This window comes from Manduca sexta, chromosome 18 (genome assembly GCF_014839805.1).
Source record: "Manduca sexta isolate Smith_Timp_Sample1 chromosome 18, JHU_Msex_v1.0, whole genome shotgun sequence".
Lineage (NCBI taxonomy): Eukaryota > Metazoa > Arthropoda > Insecta > Lepidoptera > Sphingidae > Manduca > Manduca sexta.
The window spans coordinates 15,561,518-15,584,648 of NC_051132.1; the positions used below are offsets into that span (position 1 = coordinate 15,561,518).

At 36.2% G+C, this 23,131-nt stretch overlaps 1 protein-coding gene across 1 annotated transcript; it reads left to right on the forward strand.

The window, feature by feature from the left end:
* The first annotated feature begins 16,880 nt into the window (after positions 1-16,880).
* LOC119189695 lies at positions 16,881-22,868 on the forward strand. The gene is made up of 3 exons (XM_037440100.1): positions 16,881-16,964; positions 21,243-21,390; positions 22,685-22,868. The coding sequence occupies exons 1-3, from the start codon at positions 16,895-16,897 to the stop codon at positions 22,851-22,853; spliced, it is 387 nt and encodes a 128-aa protein (XP_037295997.1). The 5' UTR covers positions 16,881-16,894; the 3' UTR covers positions 22,854-22,868.
* Positions 22,869-23,131: the final 263 nt, after the last annotated feature.

The window sequence follows — 23,131 nt, forward strand, 5'->3', positions numbered from 1 at the left end:
GAGCCAATAACGAAAGACATTAAAGGAAAGTGGCACAATATTAGCCTTATATACCTTTGAAGGAGATTACGTCTTACATTTGCACTTAATTTTTTGCAATATATTGCATCACTGTTATTGGTTATGTGGCCTTAATTATGCAAAACAGTGAGGCCTTTCAAAACTGGTTTTTCTTAATATTTACATAAATAACCATCGTAAAATGATCTATTATCTGAAAAGATAGTATAAGGGTCCAGTTATATTGGATTTTTCGTGTATTTTCATAATGTCCATAGCAAATTGACACGTAATAAAAGACAATTGTGATATAGGTCTTATTATGTTAGTTCTGTTTTATATTTATATCAACGTCCATAGTTAATTGACATGTGATAAAATTGTGAAGGGGTCTTGTTATACTGGTTATCAACCTTGAGGTCCGTCTTCCTCGTAGGTGGATTTTGAATGATTTTCGCGTATCAATTGTGTAGGTCACTTTGATGACTCAGTGACATTCTACAAAGCCGAATACGTAATGTGATTGGATGTTGTTTGACACTGAGATTTTTTGATGTATTGATATTCCTTAACAATTCTCATCGTACCATATGTTCTATCAGATGTCTTATTGTATTTAGAATATTTTTTTGTAATGTAAAATGGTTCTATAATGTAAGACACTACTTAAAATAATGATTTTTTTTTATTAAAAATAACGATTCTATTTTTAAATATTATTTCGAGCACGTCAGCAAAATTACTTCTTCCTTAATACGCAATAATGTACGCACCTGCCTCTCTCTGCACCACTTTAGTTTGATTGGAAGAGAATGCCTATGGTCAGCTTATACACCTTTTATGAAGTGTATGCCATGAAATGATTTTACCCACATCTCCCGACCCTTTAGAATTTCCTTCATAAACTAATGTCTCATGCAGCATTATACAACTTGGCGCACGTAATTCCTGCAACTGATAAAACAGGTGTTTTTTACGACACACAGTTTCGAAATGTTCCCAAACTACAATGGGGGCTGATGTGAAATAACTGCATTATTACCAACATAGTTTTACATCTACTCTACATTGTGACACTCGAATTTAAACTTTATGTGTTGAACAATAAAGAATGGAAGGTGATTGGTTAACGGCGATACTGTTATAGTTTTTCACACCCATAGTGTGGAAAACTTGATGGTTCGGGCGACCTTGAAGTAAATAAAGTTGTTTAAAGCAGATTATATGTGCATATGATTATTGTAAAGCCTCAACTCCGTAAGTGACAATAAGGTTTTTAATTATATGCGTCATAGCTAGTAATTATATTATTGCCTTTAGTGATTGTTGTTTAGATTACTTTTATACGTATGGAACAATCCTAAACAGACTGTAAATAACAATTCGCCATTAATTCCCTTTGCACAAGTCGACTGTGATTTTTCTTAATCAATCACATAAGTAATAATATCAAAGTATTTTCATCCTAATGCCAACTAAAATAATAGCGAAATGCAATCAACTGAATATTTAAAGTTTTAAACTTTGTATCACCAAATTATTTATTGAATAAAACTTTACTAAACATCTTTAAAGACGATTATATATGTCGTAAAATTGTTTATTAACTTCGCTTGCCAGATATGGCTGTGTATGAACTAACCGCTATCTTCAATAAACCAATCCAATCGCTTTATTCGATCTATTTCAAAAATAGACCAATCGGAACAGTCTTTTTTGACACGCTTACGTTTGAATTATTTTGATTGGTTCATTCGAAAACGGATTAAAGATTGAGATTGAGATCGTTTAGAAAACGACTGAAATCTCTAAAGTTCACTAAATTCAAACCAGAAACACAAAAAAGCAGTAAAAACAGCATTACATTCCTAAATCCAAAGCGAATGCACTATCTGCAACACTTTAAATCTCCGTCAAGCGCAACAGTTGTTACTAAACTTATCTGATTTTATCTGAGAGAACATTTCTTACATGCATTATAACGGATGGTGCCGAAAATGGCCGCTGGCAGACGAACCATAAAGTGGTTTTTGTAGTTTATGCATTAAACTAACATTTTAGGTTGAATATAAACGAAGGATGACGCAAACGTTATATATGGGCTGTTTTGATTTGCTGCGAACGCGCGTTAAGTTTTCTAAAATGTCTTATTTTCTGCACAGTTTTTAGTAATTGTTTCCGTAAGAACCTTTTATAAAGTATAAAAAAAATTCAAAAAAAATCGGTTAAGTCGTTCTCAAGTTATGGCGTGACCAAAGGAAATAGAGATTTATATCGACGGGTGAAAGGCTATTTTGCGACACTAAGTTTCATAATAATAATAATATCAGCCCTGTAATATACTGTCCCACTGCTGGGGACCGGCCTCCTCTACTACTGAGAGGGATCAGACCTTAGTCCACCACGCTGGCCCAGTGCGGATTGGTAGATTTCACACACCCTCAAAAATTCCTATAGAGAATTTCTCAGGTATGCAGATTTCCTCACAATGTTTTCCTTCACCGTTAAAGCAAGCGATAATTCACATAGAATATACACATATTTTTTGTAGAAAAGTCAGAGGTGTGTGCCCTTGAGATTTGAACCTGCGGACATTCGTCTTGGCAGTCCGTTCCACAACCAACTAGGCTTTCGCCGCTTTTTTTCATACATATTTAAAATCAGCACTTTTTTCTATGTTTTTTAAACTAATTGATATTTTTCGAAAAATAATGTCTCTTAAGTCAATTATCCTTCCAACCTATAAATAAATAGATTATATCTAAGTTTGGTTAAAAACAGGAGTGATTAAACAATCCCTAGACACCGACGGATTGGAACCGAAGGCCGCGCAATGCCAATGTCGATGCACATCACTGAGCCTGCGTGTAATTACAACGTAAGGCCGCATTAACAGACTCGTGTCTGATGATATACAGAGCGTGGGATACTCTCGACCGGGTATCGAATCCTGGAGAATTCAATTATGTTTTGTTGATTTATTTGCAGCCATATTGGCAATAGGCTTGTAAATAATGGAACCAATAGACTCCACTTATACAGTATGTATTTTTAGTGGAGGGACCTATGGATACACTCAGCATCTCATGTTTGGATGCAATTAATTCTCAAAAAAAAGTGAAAAGGATTCCAACATGGGTACACACACATCATACATTTATACCCGAAGGGGGAATGCAGAGAGCGCAACCAGGGCACTCACTTTTCGCCAAGTGTGTTCCGTCCCATGATGTGATAGGGGGCGAGCCTATCGCCATATCGGACACAATTTCCAGACTTCGGGCTGATACTGGGCAGAAACACTCAAATATCACTTTGCATGATCCGGGATGCGGAGCCAGGGCCCCAGAGCGATGCTGTACACGTATGTTAGCTAATAGTATCACCTATCTTATCACTCATTACGGATGCATATGACTTATATATATGATCCGTTTTCCTTTCATACTACTGATCTGGCTTAGGAAGGTAAAAATACATAGGTGCTATAATTCCCGCAAAAAATAAGGTGGTATAATTTGTATATACTTGGGTCCAGAATCAAACACTGAATAACCTGCTTAAAAAGGTTCCTAGACTAGCTTTACATACTGTATATATGTACTTACTAGTTTTACTTCTACGTAACTCCTTAGTTGTAAAGACGTTGTGCTTTTGTTTTGTTGATGATGAATTACGCCGATTCTAAATTTAAAAAAATATTCGGAATTCGAATTAGGTTTTGCTAAATAACAAAAAGTGATAAATATTTATTTATCCGAATTAAATGGAACTGTGTAAAATTTTTATCCGAGTTTCATTTTTAGGACATATGAATTTAATTTGAAAATAACACAGCGAATAATATTGATGATTTTTATTCGGAAATGTGTTTTTTATGATGAAATTCTCGATGGAAGTGTATGAACTAAATTGGCATACTTATTACTTTGAAAATAAATTTGATTTTTTTCAATATTCCATAATACATTGCACATTTTTGCGGTAAGATCTATTCTATCGCCGCGTTTATGTCGCTATTCTCGATACACTCACTGTATTCCGCTTTCTTTGCTGATTTATTAATGAAATTTTAATTTATCTTTATATACATTCATGTAATTTCTGGAAGAAAACGTGTTATGGTAGATTAATAAGTGATGTATTTATTTAATCTCTTAACTTCGGACAAAACGAAATATTAAACATCAGGTAGATTATAAGCCTTTTAAAGCCCTGCGTAGCCTATCTCTAGCCGTAATAATTTTCTGTACCTAAGTACTTAAATAATCATAAGAAGTCTTATTAATAAGTTATAAAACATTGCAGCGTTGCAAGAAAGTTTTCAACAACAAACATTGGATTGCGTGACAAAAAACATAAACATTTAAGAAAAAGCAAGAGACCAATAAAAGGCCTTAATAACGGCACAATGATATTACAAACATATCTTCCACTCGTATCGCTTCAAAGAAAGCCCATTGGATTGTACGCTAAGTGTCCGAACGGATCTGGACGGGAGAGGCTGAACGAAAACGGTGGTATGACGCAACAACGCAACCTTGTGTAACCGGCGCCCGCGCATGTAATGTCACCGACAGAGCGTTCGGCCCTAAAAGACATACACATTATCTTTTTCACGTTTTAAAATGAATTATGCAGTTAAATTTTTTGGCAGAGTAGCTTTGTAGCCAGTTTTTATCTAGTTATAACCTGTCAGAAATTCAATGAGTAAACATAGCTGTCAACTGTATAAAAACAATATTGTTTTCCTGGCAGAAGCCGGACATTTATTTTCTGGACAGAAATTTTGTCAACACACTTACAATTATTCTGAAGTCGTAGCTGTCGTTTGGAAGCTGTGGGATGATTTTGTGGGTTAGTTTAGTATCAGACGAGTATAAGTGAATTGAGATAAATTGTACGCGACAGTACAACAGACTATCTCGCTCTCATACCCATCATCGCAACACCTATAAGCTAGGATCGGCAATAGCACGCATTTTGACACCGAGCGGTGAAGCTCGCCGAGTTGGGGCCGCTAATTGGTCTTAACCCGCAACACCCTTTGTTAGTGGCAAGATATATTTTATATCCGCCCAGATAACGAATTACACAAGGTATTAAAACCCGCCATAGTGGCCCACGTAAGTGTGTCGCGTTGCGGGATGACCCTACATATCCGGTTCGAAGGTTGGTATTCGGTATATTATAGGCCGGCATAATTGCGTCGATTATAGAGGGGTGATCATCTCTCGTCAGTCATTCTATCGGACCTAACTCCACTTACCATCAGGTGCAATGAGGTCACTCTGCCGCGCTCGTACGTGTCTTTAAAAAGCGAAAATAAACATTTTTTTTTCAATTACGCGCATTTGTACGCGACTGTACCGTCAGTATTAGCTCAGTAAAACGAGGCGAGTGCCGTCGCGTCATTATTTACTAATGACATTGGTTCTCGTTGCATGTCCGTGCGTGCTGTTGGTTGTTATCGCGCTTTATTTCATAACAAGTTATACAGAGCGGATTTTTAAACTGTTTAATAGGTATGCGCCAACATGTCACGTATTGGGTTTGAGTTACTTTTATAATAAATATCATAATATCAGCCGTGTATTATATACTGTCCTGATGGCTACGGGCCTCCTCTACTACTGAGGGGGGATTAGGGGCTAAGTCCACCACGCTGGGTTAGTGCGGATTGGTTGAATAGAAATAGACTCTCAAAATCCCCTATACAAAACATCTTAGGTATGCAGATTTCCTCACGATGTCCTTCACCGTTAAAGCAAGCGATAATTCACAAAAAATACACACGTAATTATAGAAAAATCAGAAATGTGTGGGTTTTGAACCTGCGGACATTCGTCTCGGCATTCCGTTCCACAACCAACTAATCGCCGCTGGTAGAGACAAAGCTTTGATTGGATTAAACACGAACTAATATAAATAAATCTATACTAATATTATAAAGAGAAGTTTACGGCTTTTTAGGAGTTCATTATTGATCTACTGAACCGATTTTCTTTCACTAAAAGTAAGCCACATTCCTCGTGAGTGCTATAAGACTACTTTTATCACAAGAAAAACATTTTTTCTCGAGCGGAGCCGCGGTTAAAAGCTAGTTTATTATATAAAGGTTCATTAGGTACCTTTATTGTTAAACTTATGTTATCAGAATATATTATAGTAAAAAAATACTCACTTTTTTTAATAATTTCGCAAATTTATCAAATTTCTAAACCCAAACTTTTATAGGATTTTCTTAAATTTTTCAAAGGTTCGATCACAAAACCAAATAGAACCGCAATCCAAACACTAGCTTACTTTCCCATTGCCAATAGTATTTTTAAAAACAACTATTCTATTATATTTATTGGGTCGGCGTACAGAGCGGCGTTTCATAATATACCGTCGAGGTATTGCGAATGCCTAACGTAAGAATAAATAAGCGGTTACTAATTTATGACTAAGTCTTTTTGTGGAAAAAAAGATGTTTAATTTCAATATAAACTCGGTTTCTCGCACGCGAAAGGCCGGTTGGAAAGGTAGAAAGACTATCTCGTATGCGTGTCGGTACCGCCGTGTCTATTTTTGCTGCTAATCAACATTGTCAGGCATTGTTTTTTTAATAATAATAATGGCCGGTTAATGCTGTTGGTCGGTTTGTTTCTGTTGGTAAGCAACATTGTGCGAACACTTTTCCCGGTTTGAAGGATTGTAGTCATCATTGGGCATTGTGAGACTCATCATCAAAATCATTTCAGTGTGACGAACATTGGCGTCGCTACCAGCGACCAGCTACCAGCGGAAGAAAAAAAGGTCGCCTACTTCAACAAAATACCTTCACCATACGAGGCCCCTGTAAAGCTCTCTCTAGGTTGGCAACAGCCCCGCTTGCCCCGTCGTAGCTAGAGACGAGCGTAGTTCAATATGTAGCAGGTGCAAACATTGTCACTGGAATACCTACAAAAACATTTTTTTTCATTTAACTCGTATTTTAAAATGTTCAATTTGAAATACCAAAGGTCTACAAGCCAGCGACAAACTGGAATTTAACTTATAATTACTTAAATAGCCGACGATAATTTAAAACCGCGCGGCATCTTACTTCTCCACGCTTCGAAGATTCCTACATTTCCGGGTACCAACAATATGTATGTGTTGTGAGCAAAGTATTAAATAAGGTGGATTGTAAAGTGTCTAGGTGAATGAGTCCCTCTTAGCCCAATTTCGACCACGGTTATCTCTCAACGGAGTCCAGCCAGGTACGCAGGACATATTATAATGCTAAAGTTTGAGTGCAATACACAGGTGCACTCCCTGTTCCTTCACTCTTATAGCCCAATGTGACAGTAATCCGACATGACTGGAGAGAGATCAGGCACAGAACCAATAGCTTTACTTGCTTTCCGAAGCACGGATGAATCACAAGCCAACTTCTTGATTTCGAGATGCGAATGAATAATTTTTAAGATGGAAAAACTTAGTCTCTATTATTTTTAGCTTGACGTGGAATTCGAACCTAGGACCTCAGCGCGGTAGTCGTACTCGTACCGCGAACACATTACAATTACGCCACTAAAGCAGTCATTTCTGGTGCTAAATAATCGAATATACGAACATTTTGAAACGTCAACGTTCGCGTTTACGGTTATCTTTCTATGTTGGCTGTTTGTCCCCATAGCAGATATAGTGTAATATATTAGAACCTTAGTCGAAACTTATCTCTACCCCAAAACGCACTTACAAAAGCTTAGCAATACCTACATTTTCTAAGACCAATTAAGGAAAAAAAATATTTTCATAAAATATGGAATATAACAGAATTCCATAACCCGTCTTCTATTTCTACTTGCTTTAACTATCCCGTGGACAAGTTAATGAGTCATAATAATCGAGGTTTGTCTCTTTTGCATAATAACAAGTTTTTCACATTTCAACGACACACATAATTTAATATGCGACACAAAAACCCCAAGGTTCCATTAACATGAGCAGCAGACTGAAAAAACATAAAAAAATACGTACCTACCATTACTCAAGTATTTTTCTTATTAAGATGAGCAAACACGTTAAGAATAACAATAGTGAGAATCGAAAATTCTAGATAAATTAGTTAATTAATCTTGTTTCAGTGTGGATTTTATTTATCCATATAACAATCAATCGATTATTATTATATTATTATTACTGTATGCTCGCGTGAAGGAGTTCTCCGGGACAATTTCTTTTTCCGACTTACTTGACAAAATCATAAAAAATTTAGCCTATGTGTTAATCTCGTGTATAACCAATACTACTGTAAAGTTTCATCCTATTCTGTTCAGTAGTTTTTTCGTAAATGAGGAGCAAACATACATACCTCCATCCATCCTCACAAACTTTCACATTTATAATATATATTAAATTTGCTTAGACCACCACGATTATGATTTGCATCCTATTTAGCAACAGTTTTATAAATTCCTGTATAGAAAAATACCAATCATGACTTTAATTATAATTTGCATTCTACATTATAAGGCGTGTCGGGATAAATATTCTTACTATAAACGTAATGATAAACCAGTCTAATTAAATGGATTTACGATCGTCTAGATGATCGTCTCTTGCCTTACCTAATATGCTATTTTAGTACATGGTGAATATATAAAAATGAATCCCTATTTCCCTTGGTCACGCCATCACGCGTGAACGGCTGGACCGATTTCACTATTATTTTTTTTTGTTGTGTTTGTTATTATCAGAAGAAGGTTCTTATGAAAGAAAAAATTCAAAAAATTACGCGGAAAATTAGAAAATTTAAGAAAACTTAACGACCATATTAATTTTACATAACTGTCAGTGGTTTGAAATAACTGTCTGCGATCGACAGAATGCGCGCGTGCATACATAGTTAAGACAGGACAACATCTGTTGGGTCAGCTAGTTGTAAATATTTTAAATTTTACGTGGCAATGAAAAGCGATTGCTTCATTTTACAAATTTTTATTTTATATATTACTTCACAAAAACAAATATAAAAACCTTTTACAAAACAAAAGGATACATGTTCTGGCTGATTTATAAAAGCATTTTTGTAGATTGTGATTGTGATTGATACTTGTGTATACAAATATGCCAAAAGCTATGGCTTGTTAAACAAATATATTATTCTTATATCTCATACAAAGTAATACTTCGCTTTACCACTACGCAGATATGATACTATAATTATATAAACAGATATTTAGTTCAATACCGAGTGCGAAACAGTGAAAGCTCTGAGGCTGGGCGGTTACGTCACCACTAAGCACTAGGCGACTAACGTCCATTCACCCACACCTAGGTAGGCCTCTCGCTGCTCGATTAGTGACTATATTGTCTTTTCTTGCCACCAAGCAGCAGGGGTTTGTTCATCCTTTTTAAGATTACATGATGAAACATAATCATTGATCATGATGATTGGCTAGGAGTCTGCCGAGACGAGGGTCCGTGGATTCTCTGATTTTTTAAAAAGATATGTGTGTATTCTTTGTGACTTATCGCTTGCTATAATGGTAAAGGAAAAATCGTGCCGAAACCTGAGTACCTGAGAAATTTTACATAAGAATTTCGAAGGTATGTGAAGTCTGCCAAGGCCAGCGTGGTAAACTGAGTCCTAAACCCTCTCAGTAGTAGAGGTGGCCAGCGCCCAGCAGTGAGACAGTATATAATACAGAGCTGATGTTATTATTATTCTATATACATGAAATTTCTGATGATAATTAACAACTACTTTAGTATTTTATAGATATTACTATTCAGTGTTCTAGTTAATATGCTATTTATAGGTAAGTATGACGAGCTATTTGCGTATCAAGTCGTACGAGTTACTCGTCCTATTCAATGTTTTAGGACAAATAACTTCCTTAAAATCAACAAATGAAGTAGCAGCCCAAGGTACAATGTTCATCAAACTAATAAATAATTCTGTGTAATCCTTGCGAAATCTTGCGCCAAAATAAACAATGCATGTAATTCTATACAGGCCTAGAGAGCATTGTGTCTAGGTACTATGTATTTATTCGGTGGAAACTATAGGTGTGAAAATTAATTTCGTTTGTCAGTCTGTGGCGCAAGTAACGCTGTGAAACCATTGGCAAGAGATTTGGTCCTTGTAACATGCTTCAAATTAAACAAAAATACTTTATTTTAATGATTTATTTGAGTGACTAAAGTATCATAATGTAAGTGAAAAAAAAACAATATGCGGTGAATACGGTTTTGCAGATTGTACATTTAAAAGTGATAAATGTGGAAAAAGAAGATTTAATTACAGTCCAGTTGTTAAAATATATTTTATTCCAAAGCAAAGTCTGAAATCTCGACGGAAAATATTCCGGAACATTGTATTGAAAATATTAAAATACTGAAGTAACTCAAAATTTAAGTAGTAAATTTTATGAGCGATTATTAGTAAAATAGATTTCTTGGACCGAAACCTCGCGGAAATCACATCTCTTGTCATACTATAACATTACATTAGTTCAACATGACATATAAAAGTACATAAAACGAAAAGTGTGTCATCTGCTTCGCCAATTAACGAGTAAGCCATCTTCTCAGAATGAAATAATTCAAAGAAAGTGTGTCAGTTATGCAACACAATAGCGTATATGGCGAATAAGGTGGACATGTTTGTCTTTTTGTGGGGCGTGTTGTATCATATGGTTTCGGCAGCTTTAACCGATGCGAGGTCCAGCGTGTAGCGAAAAGAACTGACGCGAAACCCCGGGCGAAGCAAGCAAAGAATTGACGCGGGGCTCCGTGCGGAGTAAAAAGCTGATTCGAGGCCCTAGAGCAAAGTAAAATAAAGGTGCTCGATTTTAAGAGTTTCGTTGGCGGTTGCTCAGTTCACTCACCCCTTCCTTCCCTCCTATGGCTACGGCTGGGCTTCGATTATTGATACAGCTTAATATTGCAATACAAGTATCCAGGGGCGCTCAACTTTCCACTTGCAAACGCAGTATTTAAACATAAGTAAATATATGAAATTGGGTGATAACATGTGCAGTACAATGAAACAAGTTATCAGCCTTTATCTAAAATTGGGTCATACGAGTAAACAATTCAATTCTTTTGGTCGGTTTGTGTTGTCAGTTGATTTAATGTACAATTTGCATTAAGGCCTCGAATCCATGGACGAGACCACCAACTGCGCTTTTAAATCGCCTCTTTCGACAAGCAAAAGGTACTTTGTTTATATGAGTAGGGAATCGTGACCTCACTTCACCTGATGGAAAACGGATTACGGTCTAAATAGAGTGTCAACTGACTGAAATGATTACCCCTCGCCAGTACAGACAATTATGCCGGCCTGTTTGAAACTGGATGTATACAAGTTGATCTCGAAACGCGATACCATTATGTAAGTAATTAAGGCGGATTTTACACCTTGTGTATGGTAGTTGCTGTCCGAGCAAACACATAACTTCTGTCATGGTGACGAAAGGCCCTTCAATTTTAAGCTCGCCCTCGTGCTCACCGGTTTGTTTGCCACTCTTCCACGTAAGCTTTATGAAGAGCAATTAGGCCTTAACTTCTCAGAAGAACGATGGTCAGCCTTACTTAGTGGACAGTGCATTTTAGGCTCCGCACAGACTAACTACACTAAATAAGTTGACAGAATCTGCACGATGACTAGATGGAATATACCTTCTAACATTTTTTCAAATATTATTTATGCTAATATTATATTATCTTCTAATTTTACCAATATTCCAAATGTATAAGTTGGTGAACATTTTTGAATGTTAACATGTTTGTTATTAGTAAACCCCTTAACGAATTTACATGAAAATTAGCACACGGATAGACGTCTCATGGGTAATTTTATCCGATAATTTGCTTCCCTAAGAAATATTTGAATCTTTTAAGTAGACGCCGCTGGCATCTTGTAGATAGCGCTTCAAATAACTACAGTAATATGGCCTTTATAACAAGAACGAGCGAAGCCGCGAGTAACACTTAGTGTTAAACAAAACAGGTTCTTGTAATATGTCGGTTTTTTCCAGTCAGCAGATTGGTATCTAGATCCCAACCAAGTTATGACAAGTTACCTACCGTTGTTAACTGCGAATGAAATGGAAAGCACCCGTTACCCAACTCCTTGGGGATGACATTCCATATGCTTCTGAATGCATATCGAATGACATTTCACTTGATATAGGTTCCCGTTGACTTTCTATTGAATAACATTATATACGCTCGCTAATAATACAGCATATTTTATTAAATAAGTAGATTAGTGCAAAATTTAGTGGGGCTAGCTAGGCTAGTCTATCTCTATAATAATTATATCCCCTGTGATATAATATGCTGGTCTACTGCAGGACACTGGGTTTGTTTGAAGACAAGGCTTGTAAGTAATATATAGATATCCTTGGTGTGGGAGTATACTAAGTGCATCGTCAAATTTGTGTTGTTTAATAAATGCTTTTTGTTTAACAGCCAGATTTCCCTTTATTATTTAAAGATTGTGTATAATCAAATAAGAACAATACGTGTAATTACAGTACATAGTGAGATTTAACATCTCATGTGTCAGGATGGTGAGCACAGTGGAATATTCAACAATACTTTGTAATTCAAGGTGTTAGATGGTGTTTCTACTGTTTATGAGCGGTCGTATCGCTTACCATCAGGCGAAAGGCAAGCACGTCTCGTCATTCAAACCAATAATAAAAAATGTAAGTGCTGAGTACTCCTTCAATGCGTACATACATCGAAATGTCATTCAAGTTAACATTTTATAATGAAATAAATTGGTCTACTATTGGAGAAACTTATTAAAATAAATAGATACAATTTGACGTGATAATTACGATCATTAGCCATTGACTACCACGTCTCTCGTTTATTTGGATTACCCACATTTCCTATGCACATGACGCAATCCAGACCATGCGCAAACGAATGGAAACTAAAAGTACTTATAGCATTTCTTTAAACGACAGAAAGTGGGCCACACTTGTGTCTGATCGGCAATGTCGCAACCACTCGATTTGGGATACCACCTGTCCACATTTACATTAACTGTTTGCATTCAATGTAATAACTAGAGCATTTTTGGACCCACAAGGCCTAATAATTGGACTATAGTAATAAATGCGAAAAAGACTATCTGTTATGCTGTTTCAGCTATACCGCTGTGGTATTTTTGATAAAGTTTAGTACAGAGAAACGTAAAACCCAAAAGCGATTTTTTTTTGTCCTTTTTTTAGTCGAATTCCATACAAGCGAAACTGCAAGCAAAACCTAGTACTTTATAGATTTGTTATGATTACATTTTTGAACAAGAAGAATAACACGCTAATTATAAGCCTCATTTGCCCAGTATACGCAAAACACACCCCTCTGAACTTTGAATTCCAAACTAATGCACGGCTTGGCGTCATCAAACATCAGACGTAAAGCCTTGTCACGCTCACAAAATTCACTGAATTTAACAAAGAGTAAAAATAAATGCAAACACTAAATCACTAAAGTTTTTTTGCAATATTATGTCTGACTTATAATATTGTCTTACCTAATATTGAAAGAGAAGTGAAAGAATACTGTCTACGTTTTATATTAAATCGAGTCAGTTTTATTAATGGAGTGTAGTGTTGACCCAAAACTTGACAGGGAAAAAGGTTTTACAAGGCTCCAAACAAATTACACCAGGGGAGGAACTAGGTAACAAATAGATATCCTCGTCCCCCTCCGACACCTTTCATGCAAAAACAAATCCACAAAACATTGTTGAGAAATATAAATGTACACCACCACTATACTAGAAATCACACGACACACTTATTAAATTAATCCCTGTCTATGTCTGATAGATGACGCTGATTTCGATAACAAACGATACCCTTATACTGTCACCCAACAGATAAATAGCCCAATCACTACAGTCCTCCAACAAGGCGGTATACCTTTCACCACGCAATTACCGGCCGAACGTAACCAAACGTGACCAGAATGCGTTTAAGGGCCGTGCGACCTTGTCCGAACTGTGATAACAGTTCTACTTGCAGCTGAAACATGCTGTAAATTATTCGGGACAGGCCTTGAGTATTGTAAAGTGTTTTACAGCCTCTTCTTTCCGTTTGGAGTTGCTCCTTTACTTTCAAAATATATTGTATGGGATTTGTGTTCTAGAATAAAATAAGAAGAATAACTTCTAAGTAATATTACAGATGACCCTGTAATATTACTTAGAAGTACCCATAACATAATTCTTACCTTGGGTATCAGTGTTGAATATATTATGTACATACAACTTTTTTTTTGTTAGTATGAATTTTACAATTTAGCATACTGAATTAATTCTACGTCGTTTGTTTGTTTACAACATTAATTTCCATTATTAGGTCTGTTTCAAGTATTCTAGCAAATAAGGGTCAACAGGGATGGACCAAATTTATAAAAATTAGCCCATATTATCCTTTTTCGGCATTCAAGGTGTAATTTAATCACAGACGGTTCAGTAATTTAGCCGTAACAGCATTAACCGATAGCTATTTTATAATTTGAAATATAATAATGATGAAACTGCACCTTACTTTAATGCGTGGTCACATGTCGTGCACGGAGCAAGTGAATTCTCCGACTAATGTCAAGGGAGACCGGTGATCAGGGCCATGTGCCGAACTAGATTTAGTAGTTGTCTTATACTCAAGAGAGCACGATAACCTAGTTGGGAATGAAACGGTCTGCCGAGATGATGTCCGCAGGTTCAAATTCCTCTGGAATTACTTGTGTATCAATTATAGGTATAGTTCACTTTAAAAGTAAAGGAAAACATCGTAAGGAAATCTACATATATCGGGAAATCCACCAGCGTATGTGAAGTCTGCCAACCCAACAATAGAAGAAACCCATCCTTAGTTGTAGGCAGTATATAATACGATATTATTATTATACTAGAGCAGAAAATATTACTTTACTCGACCAGGGAACCAATCCAAGAATCTATTAAGGCAGTTGCAAAACAATGCCATTGCGCCACTGAGGCTGGCTGAATTTAAAACAACTAAATAAATAGAATAGGTCAAAGGTCATTGTTTATTTTATATTAGTGGGACGAACAAACCACTTCACTGCCCATAAATAGTAGTTAAGTGGTCATAACTGCATATAAGATTGTATAAGGACTGCAGAAACTGCTATACGCTGATGAGCGCGTCATAATAATCAAACAGTTCTCGTGTAATTTGCGAATTATGGCTTGCTTTGTCGGTGAAGGAAAGCATCGTGAGGAAACCTGCATACCTGAAAAGTTCTTTATAAGAATTTTGACTGTATGTGAAGTCTACCATTCCGCACTAGGCCAGTGTGGTGGATGGACTTAAGGCCTAATGCCTCTCAGTAGTAGAGGAGGCATGTGCCCAGCAGTGGAACATATAATATAATACAAGGCGGATATTTATACATTATAATATAAATATTCCAAGCTGATGTAGTAGAAAAGCCCTATATCACTGCCCGACCTGGGATCGAATCAGACACTAGCACTGCAATCGTACCGCAATATAACTATGCTACTAATTACATAAGTACTCCGTAAAAGGCAAAATACAAAAATAGATGCGGACCTGTTCGCAAATGTCATAGTATCGCGTGCTATAATGAATCAATATGAGAACGTTATCGTAGTTGCTACTCGCTGGTAAGTGGTAAAGCTTAGCTTAACAAACTCGGTGGCCTCGATTTAGATTATTTTTGATACACATTTCATCCTTGATGAATTGAAAGATACGATGTTTTTGCAATGTGGTAGTGTTATTTCTTTTATAAACGTCGTGCACAGCAATGTGTTCTCCACTGCACCTGCAAGTGGAGTGAAGTTCCAATAGAATATCGACAGACAAGAGTTGATTCCCCCTCGGCAGTCCACACACATATGCCGGCCTATTGGGACCAGATATATACAGGCTGATCTCGGAACGCAACACACGTTGCAATGGCAGGTTTTAACACCTTGTGTATTGTGGTCGCTAGCCGGGCGGATATAGAGTATATCCTACCACCAGCCGATTAATTCAATACTAATTTGACAAAACCCCACGTTCTTCCTGCTGCAGTATTTGTAATATTCAAATTAACTTAAGTTCTAAAGAATGTTTTACATCCTACCTAACAATCATATTAGTTATAGACCAGGGGAAGATTTTATATTTATATATTATATTCATATTATATTCGTATTCATTTAATTTAATATAAATTATTTTTAACATATACTTGCAAAATAGAACAAAAAACGTGTCACAATGCACAACTTTATTTCTAAAAGCTATCGCTTCCAGGCAACCTTGAACTGATCTTGAACTCAATAGATTATTGTCGTCTTGCAAAAACGTTTTACCACTTACATAGTACAAGTGTACATTGTAAGTGATAGATGCACGCTTGAACTACATATTACCTTCTAGCTTAAATAGTAGGTTTCAACTCAGTAATACAAGTCAATGACTGCCCAGAAATCAAACATAATATGACTACTTTCTGTGTACATCCGGTTCCAACAGGCCGACAAGATTGTTTCGACTGCCGATGGGTAATCATCTCTCGTCAGTCGACATTCTATCGGACCCCACTCCACTTACCATCAGGTACAGAGGAGTCACTTTGTCATGCACGTATTTAAAAAAAGCTCCCACGATTGTATGGAGGAGTAGCAGGATAGAAGAGGATATCTTGTCCGAGCAGATTATTTGTGTCTAAGTTACTATATTTTTGTGAAATTATTTAGACTTAAAACCAAAATCTGATTTACCATCCCGGTCCATTCGTGTGGTAAACAATTTTGTCTATAACTTTATCGGACCTACTTTGAAATTTCGTGTGCATATTTACTATGAACGTTATTTCTAACCCAATATGTATTGTTTCAGACTGAATCATGTGGCGAACACTGCTCTTGTCGGCGCTGCTAGCGACCGCGCGTTCTAAACAACTGCCACCTTCCTCAGGTATGTTCTACAATTGATTTACACACATAGTAGGGTTTTTTCTTCTGCGATTTTTGCTCCCGCTAACTGCCCATAGAGAATTTCATCCACGGTAGGGTTTTACTTGAGATTTTTGTTTTTTACTACCGCCAGCTACCCCACCAACCAATCTATAGCCACACCAATAGTTGTGACATTATACAAGGGTAATGATAAAGGTAGCTAATGCGTAGGCTTCAGACCAGTATAGAGAGAGTTGGCACAGGACAGGAACAGGAGGACTCTCGTTTTGTATGCCAAGGCTCACTTTGGGTCGCTGAGCTAAAGGAGCAAATAAGTACATAGGTGTAGGGATAAGTAGCAATTCTGACGTGGTGAATGTGGTGAAATGTAATTAATAATCAGTTTTCCAAGATCAGATTTAATAAATATCAGAATGAAGAAATAACTGGCTGGGATAAGAAAAAGACTTCCTTAACAGCTTATTTTTTCGCGTGGATATTTTAAGACATAGTAAACTCGAGGAATCGTATACAGGCAGGTATATCGATTGTGTGTATTCCCAGCAAACTTCCCACGGCGCTTGACTAAATCCTCGCGGTAACTTTAGACATGAGGCGGTTCTACCACCTTCGTGCCGCTCGCGCGTCGCACATACGCGTGCCACTCACTGTTCGCTTATCTGATTTATCGCATGGCTGTCTTGCCTGTGTAGATTTTAAAATACCGCGGCAATTTTACATGCTCCTACGCCGTAGGTGCTAATGAACATTTTGAATAGGTGTGTGAGCGCCTCGCTCCATAAAAAGCCATACGTCTAACAGTGGTCTTATTTCAATTCGTTTTTATAGTAGTACTATACTAGTACTTGATTGATAATGCATAATATTCAAAGAGTTCGATACTCTGTTATGCATGATTGCTCTTACAATATTTATTTACCCAACTATACTAAATACCAAACATATAAAAATAGGATTCTTGATTTCAATGACTAGTATATCATTGACAAATTAACAAAAAATATTATAGGCTTGGTTTACATTTTGTTTATTTCACTAAACATGCAAGGATTGAGAAACACTAACATGTCTAGACTCTAGATGATAAAGATATGACGTGACGATTGATATTCAAACTACACGGGTCTAAAGGCGTCTTACATGTAAATGTGTAGTTAATATAACATGTTTGTACCCATCGCGCGTTTGGTCTTGAACCCTCCACATCATATTTTGTAATCAGAGTGATTAGAATATAAATTTCGTGGTAAGAGATGCATCGAATATCTTTACATTTCAATATTTGGGTCCAAGAATGTTATGGGGTTTATTAATCAACTTCAAAAAAGGAGATCAATAAAATCAGACATTAGCCCATTTTTTACATATTACTTTCAAAAGTATTATGAATTAGTGAAGTTTATTTTTTTTAACATTATATGGTTATTTATAATATCTAGATTCTAGTCAATTGATTCTAAAAATTTATCTAAAATCAACAATTCACTAAAAAGACCTTACCAGGGTATCGTACCCAAGAGACAGGAACTAATACGCAAACTACTATACTGTAGCAATAACGAACTTAAACATGATAATATGTTATAAACAATCGATCTCGGTTTATTTGTACTGTATATACTAATCAGCAATCCTACAATTACTGATTTGACAGAACAATCGTAGATTATAGATAGATCCATTTTTATAATATAACGCCGGGTTAGCGTGGTAGACAGGGCATAAAAACGGCAGGCCTTAGGAGGCGCGGGTCGATGACCTCGCCCGTCTGCCGCTACGGACAACGCCCACGAACGCCTCGGACATTTTTTATAATCTATACTCAAATTGAGCGCATTGAAATTCTGAGAATTGTAAGGTATACGTATTTTATTTCATTTTTTCAAAGATATATGTAAAGAAATTAAATCAATTCATTTAATATCTAAGTTAGTAAGTTTTTGTAATAAGATTTTTAACTTAGTTAAAGCCAGTGTATTATTTCGTAACCTTATTAGGATATAAAATTGTTATACATGGAACTTATTAATAAAATTAATGTACTCACTTCTACATAAATCAAAACAAATTTAACTTCAATAGTATTTATTTCCCAACAAATCTGATAACTCTTACATAAAACTGTGACTGTATTTTTTCATGACGTAAATAACGGATATCTAAAATGACATCCTTTTTCTAACCCCACATTTCATTCCTGGCAACACTTCTATAATTCTAATCCTTTGCAACGGTACCAACGGAGGAAACACAGACGCCTGCGGAATACTAATGCCCTCACTTATTTCCTCACGATATGATCTTACTCGTCTGCGACAGATAACTGTTACCAATTGCTGTCATTTGCTGCTCTTGCTGTCTTCTAGTTGTGAGGCGTTTAGCATTTTTTCGCACGCGAATTATCGCATTCCGTGGGATACCTGTGTTTAACGCCATCTGTTGTGGATAAATGAGTTTTTCCGTAGTTCTTAGTCAATATTAGATTTAAGTTTCTATTCTATTAATAATTTGATCTTAATGAATTTAGTTGAAGCTACCACCGAGCTGCTTTCGCTTGGTCCGCTCTTATACTCATTAAATTTTAGGGAAACCATTGAGCCCAACTGTCATTTTAAAAAAATTGCTGTACGTGGGAAAAAACATAGAGCAATTTCCTTACTAACTGGTTGACCTCTCATAATCAAGATTTTGTATGAGTTAACACTTTCGTATTGTCTATGAAATAATTAGGCATCATGAAACTTAGAACCTAATGTCTCAGTATGATGAACGCAGTGTCGGGCCACCTTGTAATTCAAACTTCTGAATTATTACACAACATTTATGATACTATTTGTTTATATATTTATTGTTTATAATAGCTTGTATCGCGTCAGTAACATGCTTGCCTCCTCAACTAATAAGATAAAAAAAATCAACAGAATTTAGATTTCAAATAAAATTTACATACATATATGAAACTCACGACAAAGTCTCGAGAAATGTGTCCATTACTAGCAACTATTTCGGGTACTATCAACAGAACTAAGTTTTATATTCCCATAAACATATATGCATGAACAATGTAATTATTAACTGTCCCTTCAAAGCGGCCGCAGCTACAACCAGTCTTTATTTCCGTTACACACTTTCCACCTAATGTTTTCATACATATCGTGCATCGTGTAATTCGCAATGCTTTCTGCCCCTCTGATTGTAAACTCAGATAATTAGCGCCGTGGACACTGTGAGTATAAAGAAATAATATGGTTACATTGGTACTCTACGTGTGCACGTAATTTTGCACTATTTTTAAAAGGTTGTAAAGTTCAAATACAGTTCTTCTATTTCATTCTTGAATACGACGGTCAATTAGGCTTATATGATTGTGCTACAAAAAATGCAATTATTTCGATTGCATTTCTTGCCGTTACTAACATTGCTGAATTCTCAAATCCTAAGTTCTTTCTTTAAACACCTAAAAGTACTTTAGTATTGCGCATTCAATTATTTATCATCAATCGACATGCTTGTTTGCCGGTTCTATGACTAACAATTCAACAGTTCCATGTTTATTTTAGCTTCATAAATCATAGCCCATCCATATTTTCTTACGTTTCCATTATTTGTAATTATTATTGCATGAAGAAACTCTTAACAATGCAACCTATAAAATTGTGAAGGTGCTTGTCCATTGACTTTCCCAGTAGTAAATGTTACTTGGAGTTAATTATATCTTTATTTTACGTTCTCTTTAGAAAATTCTCGTGTATTTTGATCGCCAGTTGTTTATTTATCTCCTTTTTCCTAGTTTCGTGAGACAACTTAATTTTCTGCATTGTTTAATGGTAGAGGCGCGCAGTAGTCAGTTTTGTCTCCAGCTTGGACAGATCAGTTCGACCAGGCTGGTACCAATGTCTCACCGAAAGATGTGTCAAAGGAGAAGTTCTACTTTAATATTACAATTATCTGGCGTTCTAGAAATTCTGCAGATGTCCATAGATAGTAATATTTATTTACTGATGCTCACGAGTCACCAGCTCTTTCGTTTTTCGTTATACAAAAATAGCCTTACTGGTAGTACTGAAATGAGCCATGCCCTTAATTATAATGGTGCTGCTGGGACCTTAAGACTTCAGCTTGTCATATGCACTTAAACGTTAATGTCGTGCATCTTGGGTCATCATATCAACGAGAATGATCTTCAGCTCCTGCACTTATACCATTTATCGAAGACCATTACTCCTATATCAGCTACATAAATTGCTTAAGATCCTAACAATTCCTATCTTTTCAGATCTATCATCAACAACGGTCGCAACAGTGACAGAGACAGATGTGAGCGAATGGCCGGGCTCGCTCGCGCCCCTGGACACGATATCAGTCGCGTGCGAGAGGGACAACATGCATGTCACCGTCTCGCTCGCACGCGCGCACGAGAACAGGTAAGGGGTTAGAATTAGCATATCGTTAGCCGTGGCAAATTAGTTTGATCTTTGGGGTGATAGCTTTACAATAGAATTCTCGTCGAAGGTCAAAAACTGTAATTGAAATTGTTTAATTCCAAGTTCGACGTTACAATCTATGGTCTAATTAGAAAATGGTTTTTAATAATATAATTCAGTCTAAGGAAGAAAAAGTTAATGCTAAGAATTCTATCTAATGAGAACTTGGAGACTTATCAAAAATTCTTTGCTTAGAAGGTGACCTACGCGAATAATCCTTGATATTAATAAAGACTAGTGTAAAGAAGTCTATATTTTAAGGTACAAGCTTATTAAGAAATTAAAGTAGTCATACCGTTTAAAGGAATTTCGTTGCATGTAATGATATCAGTAACCATTTTGATCATAAGATCAATGGGATGAGGAAGCTTACACATAATCAAGTAATGATTTTGCTTATGACTAGCTCAATTGAAGAACATCCGATGTTATTTATCCACCAATAACTTTTTTGCAATCATTGTGAGCAACTTGTTTTCCGTTCTCACTGACGTCATTTATATAAACGAGATTCTGCGAATGATCATAATATCCTTGAATTTAAATGATTAACTAAATATTTTTAAGATGTATATATATTTAGTATTTTAAAAAGACACATTTTAATCATCTTACCGAAACGTTTGCATTTACTTAGACAGCAAACATGATTCAAGAAAATAAAGATCCATCGTAGTATCTTAATACATTGAACTATTTATTTTTATTTTAAGACCAACTCTAGTTGCTTTAAATGAAAATTGCCAATAAAGCAACAGCTAACGATAAAATACTCGTTTGATCTTCATTAATCATATCTAGATTTCCTTAACCATCATACGATCTTCCTTATTAATAACCTTGTACCTTCGCTATTAATTCTATTATATAAATTATGACGTATGCGGCGTGACTGCGGTCTTTAATTCGATTTCTAGTTTTGGGCTTAGGATTTTCTGCTGATTATGCCCAGAGCCTTATTTTGTGCATTACCTTGACATAAGGCGAAATGTGGGTGTGTAAATTTTAGCTTATTCCTTTGAAACTAGACTTTCCCGCTCTTACACCCACCACTACAACTCCTGTTAGCCATGAACAACAGTGGCACGTATTTTGACATCGAGCTGTGAGACTCATCAAGTCACAGAGAACATTAATCCGTCTTAATCCTATAACTAAATTAAATAAATAGCAAGATAGGAGTTGAACAGGGAAGAACGCGTGATATATGCTTTAACAGAATCGTGTTCCACAGCATATACGACACGTTCAACGGCATTGTCTACCCGGCTGGACTGGGCAGCAATTCCTCGTGCCTTCGAGAGTACGTCTCCGAGAGGGGCGACCTGCAGTACACTCTCCCACTGAAGGGCTGCAACACTATGTCTACTGATAACGTGAGTATCATATGTTATAGATTATAGATGGATGGAATTGAATTGAAGCTTTGGCTGAAATTCTTAACAAATTCTAGATCCTTGGTTTCAACAGATTCTTTCGGAACAAATATTCTATTTAGAGAATTGATCCCCCTTACATCAAAAATATTGAAATTCAAAATATCTATATGGTTAAAATTTAAAATCAGTTCAGTGATTGAAATGCCTAGACCATCCAAGCCAATTTTAACTAGTTTTAGTTCCCACAACTGCATTTAAACCGACAAAGTTGCTAGTTAGCACAGTACCTTAACTTTACGGTG

What these genes read in the sequence shown, in the direction of transcription:
- LOC119189695 (XM_037440100.1), top strand. Translation starts at nt 16,895, where the DNA reads ATGTGGCGAACACTGCTCTTGTCGGCGCTGCTAGCGACCGCGCGTTCT. An exon ending in ACAACTGCCACCTTCCTCAG is followed by an intron (nt 16,965 to 21,242) that starts GTATGTTCTACA and finishes CTATCTTTTCAG; the next exon opens with ATCTATCATCAACAACGGTC. An exon ending in GCACGCGCGCACGAGAACAG is followed by an intron (nt 21,391 to 22,684) that starts GTAAGGGGTTAG and finishes CGTGTTCCACAG; the next exon opens with CATATACGACACGTTCAACG.